Source organism: Lepidochelys kempii, chromosome 8 (genome assembly GCF_965140285.1).
Source record: "Lepidochelys kempii isolate rLepKem1 chromosome 8, rLepKem1.hap1, whole genome shotgun sequence".
Taxonomy (NCBI): Eukaryota; Metazoa; Chordata; order Testudines; family Cheloniidae; genus Lepidochelys; species Lepidochelys kempii.
Window position 1 is genome coordinate 91,096,448 of NC_136387.1, and position 21,018 is coordinate 91,117,465.

At 44.7% G+C, this 21,018-nt stretch overlaps 1 protein-coding gene across 15 annotated transcripts in view; it reads left to right on the plus strand.

Annotated features, from left to right (window-relative positions):
* Window positions 1-21,018, plus strand: part of DOCK7 (dedicator of cytokinesis 7) — a 140,397-nt gene that overhangs the window by 111,988 nt on the left and 7,391 nt on the right. For 6 of the 15 annotated variants that reach the window (XM_073357477.2, XM_073357467.2, XM_073357472.2 and 3 more), the window contains 10 exons: window positions 824-976; window positions 2,598-2,756; window positions 3,071-3,171; window positions 4,750-4,942; window positions 5,435-5,578; window positions 6,808-6,939; window positions 8,585-8,599; window positions 17,950-18,084; window positions 19,567-19,656; window positions 20,421-20,657. In XM_073357477.2, the coding sequence (XP_073213578.1) occupies window positions 824-976; window positions 2,598-2,756; window positions 3,071-3,171; window positions 4,750-4,942; window positions 5,435-5,578; window positions 6,808-6,939; window positions 8,585-8,599; window positions 17,950-18,084; window positions 19,567-19,656; window positions 20,421-20,657 (1,359 nt within the window). Of the gene's footprint in view, window positions 1-823; window positions 977-2,597; window positions 2,757-3,070; window positions 3,172-4,749; window positions 4,943-5,434; window positions 5,579-6,807; window positions 6,940-8,584; window positions 8,600-17,949; window positions 18,085-19,566; window positions 19,657-20,420; window positions 20,658-21,018 lie in introns of those variants that run through there. The other 9 variants (XM_073357468.2, XM_073357482.2, XM_073357474.2 and 6 more) reach the window with 4 other exon arrangements.

Sequence of the window (21,018 nt, forward strand, 5' to 3'; positions counted from 1 at the left end):
GTTTGCTACCTGCAGTCATACACTTCAGGTCTGACTACTGTGGACAAAATGACTTTGTTTTGCTGGGCTGCTTGTTAAAATTATATCACATCTTTTCTACACACACTGAGCTGATGGACAAGTTAGCGCCTCTCTTACTCATTGAGACCTACTCAGAGCTATTTACCCCCACCCTACCAGTGCCAAAGGAGCCCATGTTGCTGTAATGCACACCAAGGACCCTCTATCCTAATGTAACATCACCTTTCTTCTCCTTCCAGCTCCTCATCATGTAATTTTCGCCCTCTCGACATGGGTAATGGAGTCCAAGCTAGCGTACAGAATTTGACCCTCGGACCTTGGATTTTGATCCATGAGTCTAATGAAGTTTGAGTAAGAAAGGCTAGTAGTCAAAGCTGGCTTAACATAGAAACCAAGGGAACTGGAAGAAAAAGTAATTTACACCGATATAAACTCCTTGTAATATTACTTAGGGCTCGCCTCTGTGAACAATTAGACCGCAGCAAGTCGGGGTGTGAATCTAACCCCCGACTAGCCAGCTGTGGTCTATCTGTCCATGTGCAACCGATTGACACGTGTTAGCAGTTCGTTTGAGCGCTTTGATCTAGTCCTCTTTGTAAGTGGACTAGCTCAGAGCACTCTATTGAACTGTTAATGCACGCAGACAGGCCTCAGCAGACTAGTGCATGGTAGATTCACACCCCAGCTTGCCGCGGTTTAATTGTCCGCATAGCTGAACCCTTAGATTCACCTCTGAATTCAGTCCCTTAGTTGGTGCTGGCAGCCTCAGCAGAATTACTTTTCTCATGTGCTGTCACTACAGTTCCCCGAGCTGCTGTTCGAAGAGGAGACTGAGCAGTGCGCTGATCTCTGCCTGAGGCTTCTGCGACACTGCAGCAGCAGCATTAGTAGCATACGGTCCCATGCGAGTGCCTCTCTTTACCTCCTTATGAGGCAGAACTTTGAGATTGGAAATGTAAGTATAAGGCTGCTGCTGTTATTCTATCAGCATCATTTGGTGTTTGCTTATGTTACGGTAGTACCTAGAAGCCCCATTGGCAATCAGGGACCCACTGTGTGGGGCGCTGTATCTGGATCTGGTGAGAGACATTCCCTGCCCCAAAGAACTTACAATCTAAACAGGCAAGACATGTAAAGAACAGGAGGGGGAAACAGAGGCACGGGGCAGTGAAGTGACGTTGCCGTGCGTCACACGTCAGGTCAGTGGAAGCACAGAGATTAGAACCCCAGCCTGCTGAGTTCTAGTTTGATGCCCTGTCCCCTAGACCAGGCTGCCTCTTTTGTCATTTTATAGGGACTTATTTAAAAAAAGCCGGACAGGGACCTCCACTGAAATGTCGAATTTTTCTCAAGCCGAATGACTTGTTTACTACTCGCTGTTTTTGTAGGGCCAGGTCAGGCTCTTAGGCACAGGCCCCTGGCAGGAGATGATGTGAGGCCACATTAGGCCAGGAGCGCACAGTGACACGCAACACTCCTGGGAAATGCCACCACTGCACTACCTCCTAGGGGAGTGCAGCAGGCATTCTCCTCTGTGGCCCTGCCTGCTCCTTATGCCTCTGTACCCTTTGCTGGGGCAGCGGGCACCCCTGAGGCCACTGCAGGAACTGCCCTCTGCCCGCCTTGCACACCCCTGTAAGAGACCGCCACAACCTGCCCCCTCGGCTGTCCCATCACAAGGCTTAAGTGTGTCCTCTGTGAAAGGTCTGCATGAATCTAGACTAATTAGGTGCTGTTGGTTTTGTTTTCTGTATGAATCTAATTGGATCTCAGCCTGATTCTCCCCATATGCACTTTACATTACAAAGAGAGCTCCCAGTGTTCACTTTACTATTAAATGTTTTAACAGCGCCACTGCAGCAATCTCACAAAGTATACCCCAAACACCTGGTGTTTCATTACACAGTTCCTGTAGCTGAGATTAGATCTTCTTTCATCTTGTGATAAAATCTTTGCTGTTCATGAACAGCAGAGGCTGAAGCATGCACAGGCTTCTGGGCTCAGATGCTCTTAATTTGAGAGCAAAAAGGGGAAGGAAACTGGAGCTCACTTAGTCACTATCACAGGGCTCTGTCCACTGAAATTACAATGGCTCTCTGTACCCTCTTGCTGAGGATTTGGCCTGTGGTCTGAAACAACACAGAATGGGGTACCTGAAATAGAAGGTCATGCACACATGGGGTAATCTTTTCCTCTAAAGGGACTGGGTCCCACAGGGGCCAACAGGTCATTTCATACACCATGCTCAAGAGGGGAGCAAGAAGAGGCAGGGAAATTTAACAGCTCTTTTCTGGAGAACACTGGCCTGGAACAAAGTACCCCTGCCATATGCCAGCCAAAGACGCACAACAAACAAAATGACAGGGACACCAAACAAGTGCATTGTCCAGCTGGCCAACCCCCTTAAGCTGCTCAGCTGGCCAGCCCCCTTAAGAAAGGGAAGGTGTTACTAAATGTTTCGTTTTTGTCCTGCGTCCATGGCTGGTGGGAGGATGCACACGCCACTGTGCTGGCGTTGCAATGAACAGTTACGATTCTTACGGAGTCATTTCATTGTAGTAACTTTTCTGTTGCAGAACTTTGCCAGAGTGAAAATGCAGGTGACCATGTCCCTCTCGTCCCTGGTGGGAACGTCCCAGAATTTCAATGAGGAATTTTTGAGACGTTCTCTGAAGACTATTTTGACGTACGCTGAAGAAGATCTGGAACTCCGGGAGACAACATTCCCCGATCAGGTTAGAGAAATACCACCAGGCCAAGAGTTACATTTAGCTGGAAAGAGTGGCTGGATTTTCATGAATCCTTCGGGCATGGCTCATTCTAGGTTTTTAAAACGGGCTGATTTTAGATTAAGCCACGTATAGCAGGGCTGTCGGATACATTTCCTGGAGCAGGATCCATGAGCTGCTCTATAAAACTCAAGCCCTTGATTAGCTCCCACTGATAACAAGGAGCAAATGCACAGATTCAGAGTAGTCAGCTGCCCTAATGTGTTAGTGTATAGTGAGGTTCCTGATGGCAATTCACTACATCGGCTTCTGTATTACAGGTCCAGGATCTTGTGTTCAACCTCCATATGATCCTCTCTGATACAGTGAAAATGAAGGAACACCAGGAAGATCCAGAAATGCTGATAGACTTGATGTACAGGTAGAGTTTATATGCCTATTGCAGAAGATGTTCAGTGGATGCCACTGAACAATCAGCTACGGTATTTGAATTTCTCACAGCTCTTGCTGTATTTCCCATCTTTAGAACTTGAAACACCCTGTCATAGTGATTTTTCTTTTAAAGTAGCAATCGCCTTTTTTACATTTAAAACTGCTTTCCTTGCGTTACCATGATCCCCATGGTGCTGAGCATGCCAGTATCACTAAATGCAGAGGTCAAATTGCGCTGACCTCTCCTCCAGTTTGAGCTATTTCGGAGGCACCACCTTTCCTGCAAATACAGGAGGTCATTGAGACTCACCACAGGCCTCAGAGTTTCGCCAGACCTCTTCCTCCCATGCTCAAGATTAGTGCTTCCAAAATAGCATTGAAACACTGAATTCTTATAAAAAGCTATTAGCAGTGCAGCCTTCCTCGGCTGTGCAATACCTGAAGGACATCTCATGAGTGGGGCAGACTGGGAGAGAGATCAGTCCCGGAAGGGAAAACCTCGGATAACATTTTCCATTCCGGATTCTGACCTGTGTACTAGTGCAAAGTGTCTGGGATACAGGACCCAGTCTAGCTCCACAGAAGTAAAAGACAACTAGTGTTTTCAGAGGGACCTGGCGCAGCCCCATAGCGAGCAGTAGGCAAAGGGAAAGGAGTGATCAGCAGGACAGAAAGAGGCTGCTAAAATGGCTGCTATTAGTCTGTTTTGAAACTATGAGGCCAGGTGCTGGAGTCTGGTGAACGAATCTGATCAGCTTGTGGTGTTTGCAGAGAGGCATGGTCCAAATGTCTTAGATTTTGGGAGTGTGTTTGCTGTTAAGAGAGCTGGATAAGGGTCAGGTGACAAGTGGTGAACTTGGGGGTCTGATCCCAATTTCCACCCCACAGACCACCACAGAAATTAGCACTGTTCAGCCCAGTGGGCAGTGTCTGCTCAGAAGGGGCCCCAGACTGAATCAGTCTGGGTATTTCAGGTTATGCTCCAAGTGCATTGGCAGAGAAGAGGGGGGAAGCTCACACAGTGTCTGCCCACGGTATGCCCGGTCCAGTCCAAAGCCAATAGAGCTTAATCCTGCACGAAGCTGAGTGTTGTGGCCTTGATCTAGCAAAGCATGTAAGTTCATGGTTAACCTGAAGCCAGGGGGACTACTCAGTACTTAAGCACTTCGCTGGATCAGAGCTAGAGGGCTCAGCACCTCCCAGGATTAAGCCCTTTGTTATTATGTTCCAAGAACATTAATGTAACTGTCAAAGTGTTTTTAAAATGAGTTCTTCTATTTAAACACCGCCCTGTTTCTTCCTATGCTACTGCTATAGCATTTGTTTACACCAGTGTTTGTGCAGCGCCGAGCACAATGGGGCCCCCACTTCGTTAGCCTTTAGGTGCTATTGCAATATAAATGTGAAATGATAACAAGAGTTTCTTAGCTTGGAAGTCCAGGCAATTATTTTGTATTTTATTCTAGTTCATATCTGTTTATATCAAGCCTAGAACTATGGGTAGGCACTTGTAAAATATACATAAAAGTAAATAAACACTAATTGCGAGACATTTATTTGCAACTAGAATTGCGAAAGGCTATCAGACTTCCCCAGATCTGCGACTGACCTGGTTACAGAACATGGCTGGAAAGCATTCTGAAAGGAGCAATCATGCCGAATCTGCCCAGTGTTTGGTCCACTCGGCAGCCCTTGTGGCTGAATATTTAAGCATGCTTGAGGATCGAAAATACCTTCCCGTAGGGTGTGTAACGTTTCAGGTAGGAATGTGCTTCCGTCCCCCCCTCAATTGTACATTTTGCATTTCTACCGCCTAATGCTGAGATACAAAGCAATAATAAAAGTCCTAAGTACAAATCAAAGCAGTCCTGAAAACAGCTTCATCTAATACGATTTTGCTGTTCCAGACAAGGTATAACTTTTCTGAAACAGTTGTTGAAAACTGTTCTTGTGATTAGGTTGTGACTAAGAGCATCAGGCTTCAATCCAGCAGAGCATGTAAGGTCATGCTTAGTTTTGAGCATGTGAGTAGTCGCACTGGCTTAAAGTTTTATCATATGCGTAAGTGCTGGATCAAGGCCTGTGGAGAAATGAAAAATACTTGAAATTTGCCTCTTTCAAAGAGGATGTTGCCTAAGTAAAAACTGAGTAAAGCTTTTTGGCCCAGTATCAGATTACCTGTAGCTTTTGGAGTATTAAATGTAGTTGCTTAAATAAAACTTTTCAACTCTATCTAAACTGTGTCTCCTTAGAACATATCTTCTAATGTTTTGGAAGAATCCGCAGTTTCTGATGATGTTGTCTCACCAGACGAAGAAGGTATCTGTTCTGGGAAGTATTTTACAGAAGCAGGTCTGGTGGGATTGCTGGAACAGGCTGCAGCATCTTTCTCCATGGTAGAAGATTTTAATCTCTCTCTATATCTATTTCAGCAACACTCATAGTGCTGGGCAATATTCAGGAAAAAGTTTTGTAAATGAGACTGTATAATTCTGCCGTATCACTTCGTTTATTTTGATGGTGTTGGTAGCAATGTTTCTCCTGGGCAGCTCAGTTAGCCCCTGTAATCAACCATAGCCTATCACTGAGTGCGTTTTGTGGGTTTTTTCAGTTCATCATTTAAGGTAATTGAGTTTTAGTTAGTTGGGAAGGTCTAATTCTAGTTCTAATTCACCATTAGTGAAAGACAAATATTATCTCTACATTATTAGTTAAAGACCGTGTAGTTCCTTCCACCCCTTTGAGTAGAGGGGACTGGCACACACACAGCTGGTGGGTGGTATCTTTGTGGCCTCCCTGTCCCCATACTGCAGATGTCCCTCCACGGATTGCTAGGCAGGGTCTGTGGCTCGGGAGAGCGCAGGCTGGTGCTAGGAGTGGGCAGAGGTTGGGAAGGTAATGGAATGGTAGCAGTGTACCCATCAGAGACAGGCTTTTAAGAACAAGGTAATTATTTACCACAACGTGATTTGGAATTCCCTGTGGCAACAGACAACAGAGCCTGGCAGCACATTTCCTGCAATGGACTGGCAAAGCCATGAGGGAGTAGGGAGGCATAGTGCTTCTGCAGATCCTTCTAAATTCATCTGTGACAGGTGGAACCCTAGTCAGATCACCATGCGTGAGAGGGCAAATGGTGCTATTTGACAGACACCTGGCAGGCTTCAGGGAGACACTTCACAAGTCCCATCTCATGCAGTTTGAGAATGCAATATACAAGTTACACAGACCCAAGTCGCACTAAATCTAATGGGCTATACTGTGCACTCAGACGTAGACACTGTTCCCATTGACTTGTTTAATATTTGGTTCAGCCTCTCCCCTCTTGCGCGTGTATTTTAAATTAAGAGAACATCCCAACTTCAGTAATAAATAAGTTTTTTAAAAATAAATAGAAATGTGCTACTATACGTGCTTTTGGTTCTATGAATTACTGAGGATTTGATACCTCTTCTACAAAAGATTCCTGATTAAATTACAATAAATGTAAGCATATAAGTGACCACTTCAATTTTGTAATCTTAGTTACTGAAGTACTGTGGGCATGTATTGTATACCAGTGTATTTCTTTTCTTTTCCTGTTGAATTGATAAAAGGATCCATCTGATACATATTATTTTTGTAGGCTGGCATGTATGAAGCCGTTAACGAGGTTTACAAAGTCCTTATTCCTATTCACGAAGCTAACAGAGATGCCAAGAAACTGTCCACAATTCATGGTAAACTCCAAGAAGCATTCAGCAAAATTGTTCATCAGGTAACGATTTTAATCTTCCAGCTGCAGTATGAACTGTGAAGATATTTGAAATGTTTTAGTGTTGTTTTCCACCAAAAGCTAACTATCAAGGAGACAGCCATTTCAATCAGATTATATGAATAACATCAAAATGATGGTCCACAGTAAATGCAAGGATCACTGATGAGTATTGACTCTAGGGACCTTTATAATCATACACGGATGTCAAGTCTGCACATACAAACTTTTCATGTAAATAACAAAAATGAGGAGGAGTTATTAAGAAATCTGTCAGTTGCATTGTGCATACTAGTTATAGATGTATAATTTCAGGTGTGACTTTAAAATATGTTTGCATGCTGGTAAAAAAGGTTTGTTACATTTAGCTTACTAAATAGCATTAAGAAATGTTTGGGTTTTATTTAGCTCTTTGTAGGCTGCATGGGCTATTTTGAACTTCACCAAAATCTTTTTTTCTTATTAAACAAAAATACAAAAGGAAATCAAAATATCCTTGTTTTCCTGCCTCTGAAATTAGATTTCATTCTGAACACACCTATTATTTAAAAAAAAATCCTTAATATTGTATCCACCAGTATAACTAAAAGTTAGACAACATTATCCATGTTTTTGAAAAAGCAAACACTTAGGACGGAGGTAGCTGGGCTGTGTTGTTAGCAAAGCAGCCTCAGTTAAATACATTGTGCAATCTCCTCTCTGTATTCTCCTGCTCTTTTCCGTGCAACATTAGCTACCTCATAGCCGATCCTGCTCCGGCTGTAGGCAGTGATGTAAGATCAAGCCATAGGTTGCTAATCACTGAGCTCACTTCTGACTAGGCTCATTGTAAAAACTATGGCCCCAATTCAGGAAAGCATGTAAACACGTGCTTAACTTTAAGCTAAAGGTTAATCACGTGCTTAAAAGTTGTCCTGAACTGGGAAGATTTCCTGAACTGAGGCCTATGCTCAGTGGGATTTGAAGGCACCACATAGGAGCCACTCAGCATCTTGCAGGGTCAGAGCAGCCATGCGGGACCCATCCTGTGAAGTGCTGAGCACTTCTTGGAAGATGCTGAAAGGCATCAACTCCCACTGAGCTCAGTGGACCTCAGCTCAGTGGGAGATGGAAGTGCTTGTTACCTTACAGGATTGGCCCACAGCACCTGTCCTTTCCTGTGAGGGAGCATCAGAACTCAGCAGCCAATTCTAAAACAAATACCAAAACAGTGGCCCTCACATGGACTGGGTATGTTGTGTGACAGCTAGTTTAATTACGCTTCTATAAAAGTGTAAGCTGAGCCAGTTCTTCAGTGGATGGATATCTGCAGAGCTCCACTGACTGTCCTGATTTACACCAGCCGAGGATCTGGCCCTGCTCTCTCCACATTATAACTTGTGGCATGGCTGTGCCAGAATTCCGGATATTGACCAGACGTGATAAAAAGAATAATAAAGGACAAAAATGTGGTTGATCTCTCTCTCATCAGTCATGTAATGTCCTTCTCAGCCAAAGGGAACAATAGGCCACAGCAGATGCCTGGTAACTTATAATCATTGAGACCATTTCAGATTAATAATACCTTACATTAGTGGTCATGTTTTTGGCCTTTGAAACATTATTTTTTTGTTTCTGTGACATGCCCTTTTTACTTTTTATTATACAGAGTACTGGCTGGGAGGTAGGTAATATTTTAGTTAGTAAAGAACACTAATTGATCAGATGACTCATGCCAATGCTTTGCCCACATGTGCTAGTTGTGGGTATTTCTGTTGCTGTCTGCTGTTTAAACTGAATTCATTAACCAAAGAAATATCAATAAAATGATCGTTGTAGTTGTAGGAAACTCTTGCTAAGAAGCTGTAGGTAGTGCATGGTTGCCAATGTGTTCCACTAATGAGGTTCTTTGGTGAATGAGCCACTGTATCATCACTAGTTTGTTTTTATATTTTGTTTATAATTCTTCTCATCAGCATTGACACAGAATATCATCTCTTCATACCATATTTTCACCCCACCCACAGGGGTCGATTTAAGTGCTTATGCTCAGAGGTGTCGAAAGCGAAACCTGTAATGGTTAAGCAGACATTAGCTCATACTAGAGCCACTCCATCTTGGTAATTAACAAATGCTGAATACCTTTTTTCGAACGCAGATTTTTGGGTGGGGATAAAATAGCGCAATTCTTTTAACGCCAGAGATTTTGTTCTGCTGCTTTAGTTTTAGCAGAGGCCCTATGCTTGCATTTCTACAATATCCATCACGAGAGACACTCGTTCGGATTAAAAATAAACGGTGTCCACTAGATCTCTCACACAAACCAGTTCACTGTGATTTTGATGAATCGGTTAATAGGTCAGTTGCTTGTGTTTGCATTTTTGCTCTTATGCATCAACTTTAATTTTTTTAACTTTTTGTAAATATACTCCTAGATTATTTTCCTCAGTTCCCAAAAGAGCTTTTCAAGCACTGATATCTGCTTCTGCTTTACTTTGAATCAAGCAACTCAATCTGGTCCACTCTTACTATCAAGATTGTTCAGTACTTTAAGACCCCAATTCAGGAAAGCACGTAAGCCCACGCGGTCCTGAGTTGGAGCCCATATAAGAGGTCCTACATATTCTCTATTACACCTAGAGTTTTGGCCAGAGATGTATAAACTTCATGTCTAATTCTGGCTTGTCAAGAATTAAAGTTCAATAGTTTACTTGTAATTTCTGCTGTAAAAGAACTTGCCTTGTAAATCGCTTGCTTTTTACTGTGACCCAACAATCCAATGTTTGTATCATAGAATGTAAGTTATGTGTGCTCAGTATCCAATAAGTAATGGAAGCCTGTGAGCATCTATTTTGATCAATCTTCATGATGCTAAATCGACCCCTGAAGTATCCCCTTGTCATTGGTTATGATTTTAACATCATTCAGTCTTGTTTTATTGCATGGTAAAACACACCCATGGTTTATGTTCTCGTCTACTGTTGTGCACTTTCGTTGCCACTTTTTGCTGAGCTTTTTCTTCGTAGCCTTCACGTTTGTTGCATGTTTTTCTTTTTCCTTATTTTTAAAAATATTTTAATTGATGCACACCTCTTTTTTTTTTTTAATTTATTTATTTGCTGCCAATTGCTGCTGCTTTGTTTTTTGGAATTTCCCTAATTAAAATACTTTCTGTTTTCTCCTCTATCGCCCTGGTTGCTGACCCTACTCCCCACTTTTACTATTGTCTGTTGTGGTAAGTTCCTACTTTGTGGATTTTTTCTTTTTTTTTTTTACTCTGTGGAGACCTCAATAATTTCATTTTACCAAAGAGCAATGCCAACTCACAGATCCAGGGAAAGCAGTATTGCCAACTCAAGTGTTCAGGAGTCAGGTCTCAATACGTTCATGAGATGTTGCTTAAAAATCATGAGTTTTTAATATTTTTAGTTACCTTCTGGTTTTTGAGCTGTTAGGGTTCACCTTTTCATGCTTTTCACTGCAACCGTGAGGGTTTAAAAACAAAGCCAGTGGAAATTCTTACTGAAATCACAAGACTCCAAGAGTTGGCAAGACTGTCTAAAGACTTTGTGCATTGGGTTAAAATCAGCAAGAAAATGTCAAACACCATAACAGAGAGATTTGGGGTTATGAACTCCCCTCTCTAACATGTATGAAGGAGTTATTTTTGCTCATACCTATTTTGGGCCAGTTCTGCCTGCGTTTATACCCAGGCTACGCTGTTGTCAATAGATGGCCCCCTGCTGTGTCTAATTTCTCAGCCCTTTGATCAGTTAAATCTAGTTGGCAAAGCTTTTGGTGTGTGTGTGCAAGAGATAACTTTAAACCTTTATTCCCAGCGATTTTGGAAGCTGTTTACCATGCATAATAACAATCATGAACCCTTCATAAATCATGGTGGCTGTTATCTGCTCTGCCAGTTCTGAAATGGCTACTCAGTGTTCACCTTCATTCTCGTCTCCTACCAAAGACCTATTACTTTTCTTGAAATAATAGGCGAGAAAATGCTTTGTTAATAATTTCTCCCTCATACCTGCATTTTTAGCTCTCTTCAGAAACAATGTAGTATTTTGAAACTACTTGTTTTGTTTTCAGTACTATGTTTACAGGGCCTTTGGAATTGATTTAATTTCTATGGGAAAATCCTGGCAAATTTAGAGTCAACACATGCTCATAACACAAGACCCTTTAGATTAGGTTATGTTATTTAGCCCAGTGGATCTCAAACTTTAGCAACCCGAGGACCCCCATTTTGATTTAAAAATTTTCACGGACCTCCTAGTACCCCACTCAGACCCCACCCCGCCCCACCTCTTCCTGCCCCACTCCACCCCTGCCCCCCTCCTCTTGCCCGCTTCTTTCCGGCCCCTCCCCCAAGTGCGTCCCCACTCCTTCCCAGCACCTCCTGCATGCCACTGAACAGCTGTTCCCCAGTGTGCAGGAGGCACTGGGAGGGAGGGGGAGGAGTTGATCAGTGGGGCCGGCGTCTCCGGACATGATTCTGCCCCTTCCCCCTAGCATGCCCGGTCCCCACTCCTCCCCCTCCCTCCCAGCACACCGCTGAACAGCTGTTCCCCAGCATGCAGGAGGCGCTGAGAGAGAAGGGGAGGAGCTGAGGGAGGAAGGGGGAGGAGTTGATCAGCGGGGCCTGTGGACCCCTGGAGTAGGGAGTCCGTGGACCCCAGTTTGAGAAATGCTGATCTAGCCCATTGCAAGCAGACTAGCCATGGAATTCAATTCTTTGTTTCACTTCTGGTGCTACTGAGGTACATTTGAGTATGGCCTAGACTGACGTTGTCCTTCAGTCTTGCCCAGTCAACAAACACCTTTGGAGAGCCACCTTTCTTGCACCCGCCAGTGGAATTCAAAGAACAACCACCTCCCCATTGTGTCCAGTTTCCTACTTTGTCCTAGGTGTCTGACTTGTTTTTTTTAACGCCATTAGGCAAAGGCTTGAATGATTTGAATTGATTAATCCCAAATTTGCATGTAACTGCCTCTGACTCAGCAATCAACCCTTGCCTGACTGGCTCACTTGGCTCCTAGTTATAGTAACTCGAGCAAACACCGGCTTAACACAAGCAAAAGCCCTTAGGTATTTCCCAGCCAGGCTGGAAACTGGGCTTTTCCCAATTCCAGGAGGCTCAATGTTACTAAAAATAGCACCTAAACATTTGCCCAAAGTGATGGAGCTGGTGTGCACCCAGCTGTCTGGTTTGCACATGCAGATACTCATTTGTGGCTGCACCAGGGGTAATTAGTTGTGCATGAGTGTTCATAGTCAGCTGGCAGCTAAGCCGGCTCCCCCCTGCTGGATTTCAGCAGGAAAAGAGCATCCAGGAGGCAGCGGTGGTGGTGGTAGGAAGTAGCAAGTGGCACTGAGGGGAAGGGGACTCAGTACTGGTCCCAGATCTCCCCCAAACCTGGTAACCAACCAGCCCACCTCTGGAAGATTCTAACTTCTACCCCAGCCAGCTGCCCTCATCTTTTCCACAACGTCCCTCCGTCAAAAGGCACCCCACAAACATAGCTGCCCCCAGCTTCTACCTCAAGCTTTTCAGCTACCCTAAACCCCCCCCCCCCCCGCTGGCCTTCCCACCAAACCCAGCCTCCCTTAACTACCCCAAAGCTTCTTCCAGCCACCTCCACCTAGATATCACCCACCTATTTCCCAGACACCTGTCAGCACCCCAACAGTGCTTGGGGTAGAGGTATATTGACTTTAAACCAAAGTTTTATAATCATATACAAGGTAGTTGCAAATATGCACATTTAATGAGCTTATCTGCATATTTGCAAATAATTTGCATGTCATGTCATACACAGAACTGCACAAAGCCTGGCAGCTGTGCATTTCATTGATGAGAACAGGGACATAGACATTAAGGCTGAAATTCAGTGGGATTTGGGCACCTAACTCCCCTATGCTCCTTTGAAAACTCAAATAAACGTTAAAGTGTTTCCTTCTCCTTTGCTCTGTTTCCTTTGTTTGTCAGTGATCTTGTGCCCACTTAGCAAGGCTGACCTCCCAACGCTAAAAATGGCTTTAAAAATGCATTTTAAGCGGCATACTTGGCAGCACAATGGAGATCACCAGTGGTTAAAGCTGAGGGAACAGCAGACGAAAGGAGGCTTTAGGAGATATTTCATTGTTTTTGTATCAGGGAAACCTGCTTTTTTATGGTGCTTAAGGAGGATGAAGTTGGTTCTTTAGCATGCTGGGCAGCTCGGCTACAGGGTTCACGTACATGGATCCAGGGCTTGTGCCATTAGCACTCCCACCGTGTTATTTAACCCTCAAAGAAATCCTGCCCCTGCTGCCCAGAGGCTAACTGTTACTGAAACGCTCACTCATTTAAGACATTTTAATGATGTAGCTTGTGCCTGAAGTGGGCGTTTATGGAAGGGAGAATAACAATATGTCCACATAGGCAAACCACCCCCACCAGAGGATCTTTTTAGCACAAAATAGTGTCTGAAAATGATTGTTTTGCTTATGTAGATGGGCTCAATCCAGAGCCGGCGCTAGGCATAAGCAGACAAAGGAATTGCTTAGGTCCCCGAGCAGCTCAAGAGCCCCCCCTCTTAATTACTAGTATGTGTTGTGAGGAGGGGGGGATATTCCTCCTTAGGGCCCACCATGGGCTGGCATTGACACTGGCTCACTCCGTTTGGAAGCACACTACGGAACTGTGTGACTGTCTTTGTTGAAACCCCAGTGCAGCAGAGTGGCTTGTGTAAACCAAAGCCCACAGAGCCCAAGAGTGAAGCTCTCACATCCTGCAGCAAGGTGCCATGAAAGCTCCGCCCGCACTCCTCAGTTCTGACCTGTAACATCCCTGCTGTTCAGGTCCTGAGTCTTAAACACAGATGTCACGTCGCAGGGCAGGTTTTTGATTTGGACTAAGAGGGAGCTGCAATCCAGGACTCCAGAGGTGAAAGGCTAATGTGCTAACCAACGCTGCCAGCCATAGCCACGCGGCAGGGCTCACACCTGCTGTTCATATTGTCTCGCTTGGATCATTTTCAAGAGTCAGAGATTCATCTTAAGTGACTTGGTTTCTGGCTTAAAACACTGTTCGTTGCCACAAAAAGCCGCTGTAAATGTACTTTCTGATGGTGAAGGATGTTGGCATGTGTTGCGAGGCTGTACTAAGCCCCCACCCTGGCTCCAGACTGGGGAGATGGATTTTGCCTTTGCCGTCCCTGCCCTGTCCATATGTGTGTACCTGTACATGTGCACACACAACCTGACCACGCTGGGTTTATGCGGGTTTAGTAAATTTCCCCAATAAAGCTTCACTATTTTGCAATGATGAACGGCCAACATTTTCTTTTCCTACTTCTGGATATTTGCATAGCAGCATAAATGTGCCTAGTGCTTAACAAAGTATCTGTGACAATGTCCATGCCCCAAGACTTTACAATCTAAGGGCCCGATCCTGCGAGCACTTATTACTTGGCTTAGTGCGTCATGCCACTGAAATCATTAGCCACCATTTCCCCCCGAGATTAAGGCTTATTGGCTCCACTCCAACAACCCAAAGCAGCCCTAAAGCAGGAAAAGCTGGCCATGTGCTTCTATCTTAGGGGAATCCTTGGCTGGTGTAGGGAAGCGGCATGATTTGGGGAATAAGGGTATGGCCAGGATACCCCTAGATCCCTCTGATCCCTTGCTGTGACCCAGGAGGCTGTTGGGAACTTGCACACAATAGAGCAGCCTGAAGGCTGCTCCAACTTGTGCCAGGGACCAGCCCCAAGATCAGGAGATCACAGAGGTGGCTGAAAGCCATTTTTGTCTCCTTTCCTGCTGGGACAGCCTCTCAGAGGGAGTAGCATGCAGGTGGTTGAGCCCTGGATTTTGAAAAATCCATGGGTTTTGATTTTTTCCTGTTGCGAGGTGGGTGCATAGACATGCATCCTGAAAGGACTTTCACATTTTATTTTAAGCAACCATTGCTTTGGTAGTTTTATATTTTTTTAAAAATAATATATTGCACTGATGAAGCCAATATCCCTTTGTATCAGGCCCAAACCCCTTCGTGCTGACTGAATTCAGCTAGTTTTAGAGATGAATTTGTGGGGAACTGAGCGCAGTTGGAGCTAAGGGCACTGTGCACCTCATCGGCGGTGCTCAGCATTTTAGACGATCAGAAACACAGGGACCAATCCTGCACAGTAGTGATACTGAGCACTTCTTGGAAAGTGGGAAGCGCCCTCCACTCCCACTGAGCTCAGTTGTTACCCTGGGTGCCCAGTGACTTTCAGGAGGTGCTCGTTGGAATTGCCATCGGTGGAGACTTGTAGTAACTTTTAAAAACATATTTGGAATATTGCTTTGTACCATTAAGGCTAAAGGATGCAGGGCTTTCCTCTCAACTTGACTAGGTCCAGATAGAAGAGACACGTGACCCAATCCTACCAGTGCAAATCCATAGCAAGAATCCCACTTATTTCCATGAGAACAGGATCAGGCCTGTAGCATGGGACAAAGACCCAAAAAGGAAGGCAGCATGGCCTAGTGAACAGGGAAGAGCACTAAGAATTAAGAGACTTGAAGTGTGTTCCTTATTCGCTGTGGGCCTGATCCTGTGCTTATCAGCCAATGGCAAAATTCCCATTGACATGTAGGTAGTACAGGGTTAGGCTCCGCGTAACATTGAGGGAGATACTGAATAGCTCTGTGTTTCAGTTCCCCATCTGCATAATGGAAATAATAATTCTTTGTAAAGTGCTTTGAGATCCTCTGGTGAAAGGTGCCATATACACTCAAGCATTGCTATTCAGATGATGGAAGGAAGAAAACAAATAGCACAGTGAGCTGGAAATGATGAGGTGTTTTCTTTAGCATAGATAACATTGTCCATTGTCTGGGTTTCATGGGTCCGTCTGAAAAGTTAGAGTAAGGGACACCAAGGCTGAGTGGGATGGGAGGAGGTATGGGGCTGAATAAGGGGTAGCTGAGAGATGTGGATGTAGTCATAATTGATAGTCCCCAAATGTAGCATCCAATACTTTGATTAAAATACCGTAATCCATTAGGGCACTGATCCAGCAGAGCATTGAACACGTGTGAAGCCGGGCCCAGCGTGATTCCTCAATGACTTAAAGTTACATCCTGTCCTTTGCTGAAGTGGGGCTTGAATGTTTTTCTCTTTTCACTTCCATGTAACAAGGCCAGCATGTGACCCATCAAAAACAAATCAGAGGCTTTTTTTTTTTTCCAGCCATGGGCACCTCCAGCATCTTCCAGCTCTTCCTTTCTACTCTGTTCTGGTAATCAAGGGGAGTATGGAAAACTCCTGTTCTTGTGGCCTAGGGGAACATGGAAATAGACAAAGCTCCTGCTGTCTGGGGGCTCTCTGCTGTACACGGCCTTGTGGGCACACCAGATGCAGGGAGCTAGGGATGCAGGCAGCCCAGCTGGCTGCCCTGTCCAGGGAAAAGGCACCTCTGCTGAACAAGGAACCAGTAAGACCACTTCCTGCGATGAGCATAGGGACCTGAGCATAGGGACCTGAGCGTTCCACGTGCTGCAGCTCCCTGCACTGAAGGGCTCAGCAGCCACAACTCCCAGTGGCATTCAGTTGGGCTGGGGGAGGTGATGCTGTGCGAATGGCATATCCACCCCTCCTAGTTTGCCTGCTTTTTGTTCTCTCCACCACCAAGGCCGAGGGGATCATGTGGCTCTCGAGCAATTATGTGTTTTCATTACAAAGAAATACAGTCATTGAAATGAGGGAAATGTACCTAAACTACAATTTTATTATTTAAAAGCAGTAAGGAGAACTCCCATCAGATATCTGAATGCTTTCCTCTGACTGCTCACTTTTCATGAATCAGATTCTTTTTATCTTATCAGTTTTGTATCCTTCCTGCCATCCAGACTGTTTTCACCACTACCACAAAAGATCAACTTACAGCAGAAATTGTTCTGCACCTAACCCAAAAAGTAGTCAAATGTCGCCAAAAATGCCTTGCGGCATTGCCCCACCGCAAAATAGTGAATACAAATCCCACCCTCTGGGCTGGACATGTAGAGGTGCCATTTGACACCCAAACACTAAGACTGAGAGAGAGAATGCGTTCTGTTCTGCCTCACACTTTCCCATGAGAGTAAAGGTGAACATGTTCTAAAAAGCACGTCTAGTTTCTGCATGCAGCGTGATGAGTTGTTTTGATCCTTAACAAAATCAGAGGTGTGATTTATTTTTTTTAAATATGTTTCTTCCAATCTTTCAATCTCGCTTTTTTAAAATGTGACTTTTCCGACAAAAACCCTGTGTGTTTCAGTTTAACTGTCATGGCTGTTACATTCTGTGGGCCAGATTCACCACTGGCTTAAATGGGAGCAAGTGCCTGGAAGCCAATGGAATTGCAACGGCTTCCACTCAGAGTGACTTTGGCCCTATAGTTTACCCTAGGAGAATGAAAGTGCACTGTTTAAAAAATAAATAAAACACCTTTTAAATTTTGGATTATTTTTAAATCACAGAATAAGTGGATCTTGACTTAGGCCCTGATCCTGCAGTTAGTTGTGCATGAACAGATGGCTCTGACATGGAGCCGCTCAGACTTTAATGGGGCTGTGTAGACATGCAACAGTCTGCTTGCTTGTTCACTACAAATTGCAGGATAAGGACCGTAGCTTGATTTGACCTAGCCTTAAACCTAGGGCCAGCTAATCAGCTGATGTACATCTGCAGAGCTTCACTGAGTTCAGGGCGGGGTCAGGATCTTGCAGTGAGCTCTGCCTGAGAGATGGCTGTGCTCCTGAATCAATAGGGGTCCTCCCAGGAGGGAACTCATTGCAGGATCAGGCTATTAATTATCTCCAATAACGTCGATTTCATACTAGTTTTGAGTTTACCTTCAGTGTGGTGTTTGTTGATTAGCCCAGGTACTTCTATCCCTTCCCCCACCCCCCATAGCAAATGGCAGTTCAAAGTTAGGAGCAAATTTACAAACACTCAAGTTTACAACATATGTGAATGAGTCTTTATACTGAAGTGCCTTTTGTCTCTCCAAACGTAGGATGGAAAGCGGATGTTTGGTACATACTTCCGGGTTGGTTTTTACGGGACTAAATTTGGAGACTTGGATGAACAAGAATTTGTGTACAAGGAGCCTGCGATAACAAAGCTAGCCGAAATTTCCCATAGACTAGAGGTGAGATTGTTGTGCAGACCTCTGTAAATTCCCTCTGGAAATTGCAATTGAGCTGCTCAAGCCTTGAAAGCTGGATTGTTATCATAAAACGTAGGTAGTGGCTGAAACAACAATCACTAGGCAAAGGCAGTGGGTGAGATTTTGTATTGTGCCTCTTGGAGCCTGATTCTGGGCTGCTCCAGGGACCAAAACAGCCTCCTGCATAACGTAAGCTGCTCTAAGTTACCCCAGCCCTCCCTGAGCCCTGCTCAGTGACTCAGCTGCTAAGAATGGTCCTAGCATGCAACGCCCCCATCACATCTCCCTCCAACCACTGACCCCACTCTGTGCTGAGAGGGGCCCGCATGGCCTCCCTGCGTTTCCCCTCAGAAACAATAAATAATTTGACTTACTGTAGCTAGAGGCCAAGACTTGCTACATCACTTCCATGTTCTTGGTGTATTGTACTGAGTATTAATCTTTGTCAGTGCAGCTGATCTTCACTAATATGGTTATTGCAGTCATTCCTCTCAATCCTTCTCAAATTTTTTCTTTTTCTGCGTTAACATTTCCCCCTTTCTCTTAATATTTCATTCCGGGATCTCAGCTGACCCCCAGGCAGCCCTTCTGTTTCATTGCTCCACCAAAACCAGATGATGTTTATCTTTTTCCCCTTAGTGAGACTGCATAAAGGAGATATTAGTTTGGCTTGTTAGGATTTCTTCCATGTCCTCAAGAAATGCTTTTGGAGATCGAATCAGAGCAGTTTGTAGAAAAGTGGTAATCTTCGCTCTGGAAAAACTCGAGACAACATATAACCCTATGGACAAATGTAAATGGGTTTTCAGGAAGAGATGAGCCTCCCTTCCCTACGTCTGCCCCTCCCCAAATAAAATCAGGCCACTTTTTGGTGTTTCAGGTTCGGTGTCCCAAAAAATGAGGCACGTAAAATCACGGGAAATTGTAGCCTATAAAGTTTGTTTCACTTATCGATGTACCTTTCCTGATCAAATGGAGGCAAGTATAGGGCCAGATTCTTATCTCAGTTACCCTGATGATGTCACTCAGTTGAAATTAATGGAGCTGCTCCAAATTTAAAATTGTGTAACTGAGGTTAGAATCTGGATATTCAGATTCCCCCACCCCACATGTAATTTATTCAAACCAGCGAATGCCAGTTCTGAGCTCCATCTGCTTTTCAAAAAGACCCTGTGTTGTGCCCACTGTTCAGCCTGTGACAGACTTACAAGGAGTCCAGATGATTTGTCCGTATCTGAGATTGGAAGGATACAGGCCCATCCTGGCTTCCAGGTTTTGTGCTGTAACCTCTAGAACTGAACTGATTAATTTTCCCAGTTCAGCAGATCAAATTCAGCCCAGGCCCAGCTTGCACTGAAGGCATTGGAGTTGCACCTGTGCTGAATTTGGCCTGATCGCCCCAATCCTCTGGCTGTGATTACAGAGATAGGTGTTTGTTTTTCAACGCAGTGTTCTCCATTTCAGGGATTTTACGGCGAGCGATTTGGTGAAGACGTGGTTGAAGTGATTAAGGACTCTAACCCTGTAGACAAATGCAAACTAGATCCTAACAAGGTAAGAATGCAAAGCACAACTGTCGAGTTTAAGCCATTTCTAAGTACTTAAAACACAAAGGGCAAAATCCTGGGCTGGATACAGCCTCTTCTGCAATTAAATTCCTTGGAGAGGGCTGACAGATGGCAAACCCGTGAGGATCCCCATGTGGAGATTCCACCCACACCACTGTTCCCGCAGAAGAATGCAGAATAGGCTGCAGGACATGTGCCATGGCCCTGTGGATTCTGGGGCGATCAGTGGGAAGTCAGGGCCTTCTGAAATCCCCACTGCAGAGAGAGCTCAGTGAAAAAGATAATGCAGCTTCATGCTGCATTATCTGTTCTTCATCATCTCTGCTGTGTACAAGGGGTGGTGCAATATTCCTTGCCCACATCTTCGAGCACCTGGGTTGCCCATTCCTTCCTCCAGGGCCCTGGACCAGCAGAGAGATGCCATAGGGAAGTCGGGAATAGTGTTGCAGATGAGCACAGATAAGGAGACCAACACATGGGGTGGAGGGGGGCTGCATTTCCCCCTCCCCACAAGCTACTGAGCATGCCCAGTTCTCACAGAAGCCAGTGGGAGCTTTGTTTGAGTAAGGACAGAGTAAAAAGTGACTTAGGTCTACAGGAGGTACCCCAAAAAGTGGAGAGTAAAAAATAGTCCTGTTTCTTAAAGGTGAGGCTGGTTATTTGGAGCTAAATGGAGGGAAGCAGAATTTATCTCCTTGCTTCCCTCTGCATTGTGTTTTGTTATCTGAAAACTTGTTTTCCCTATTCCAGGCCTACATTCAAATAACCTATGTGGAGCCCTACTTTGACACATACGAGATGAAGGACAGGATCACCTATTTTGACAAAAACTACAACCTGCGGCGTTTCATGTACTGCACGCCCTTCACCCTGGACGGACGTGCTCACGGGGAGCTGCATGAACAGTTCAAGCGGAAGACAATCTTGACGACCTCCCATGCTTTCCCTTACATTAAAACTAGAATAAATGTTAGTCACAAAGAAGAGGTGAGACCTGTGTATTAGGTATATTGTGAATCCCAAACAGTGGCGTTGGGGGGGCAGGGATGTATTGTACTGCCACAACAAAAAGTCTAATACACTATGTGGAAACAAGCTTATCAGCCTCTCATGCATTGCATCCGATGAAGTGAGCTGTAGCTCACGAAAGCTCATGCTCAAATAAATTGGTTAGTCTCTAAGGTGCCACAAGTCCTCCTTTTCTTCCTGCATTGCTGAGACTTGTGCACAGTGAGCTCTGTAAAGCAGGCCAGGCTGCCACAGACAAAGATGGGTAATGGTTAGTTATCTGCTTTATTAAAACATTACAAAGAGGTTCTTATTGGAACAATTTGCAGGGGATAAAGAA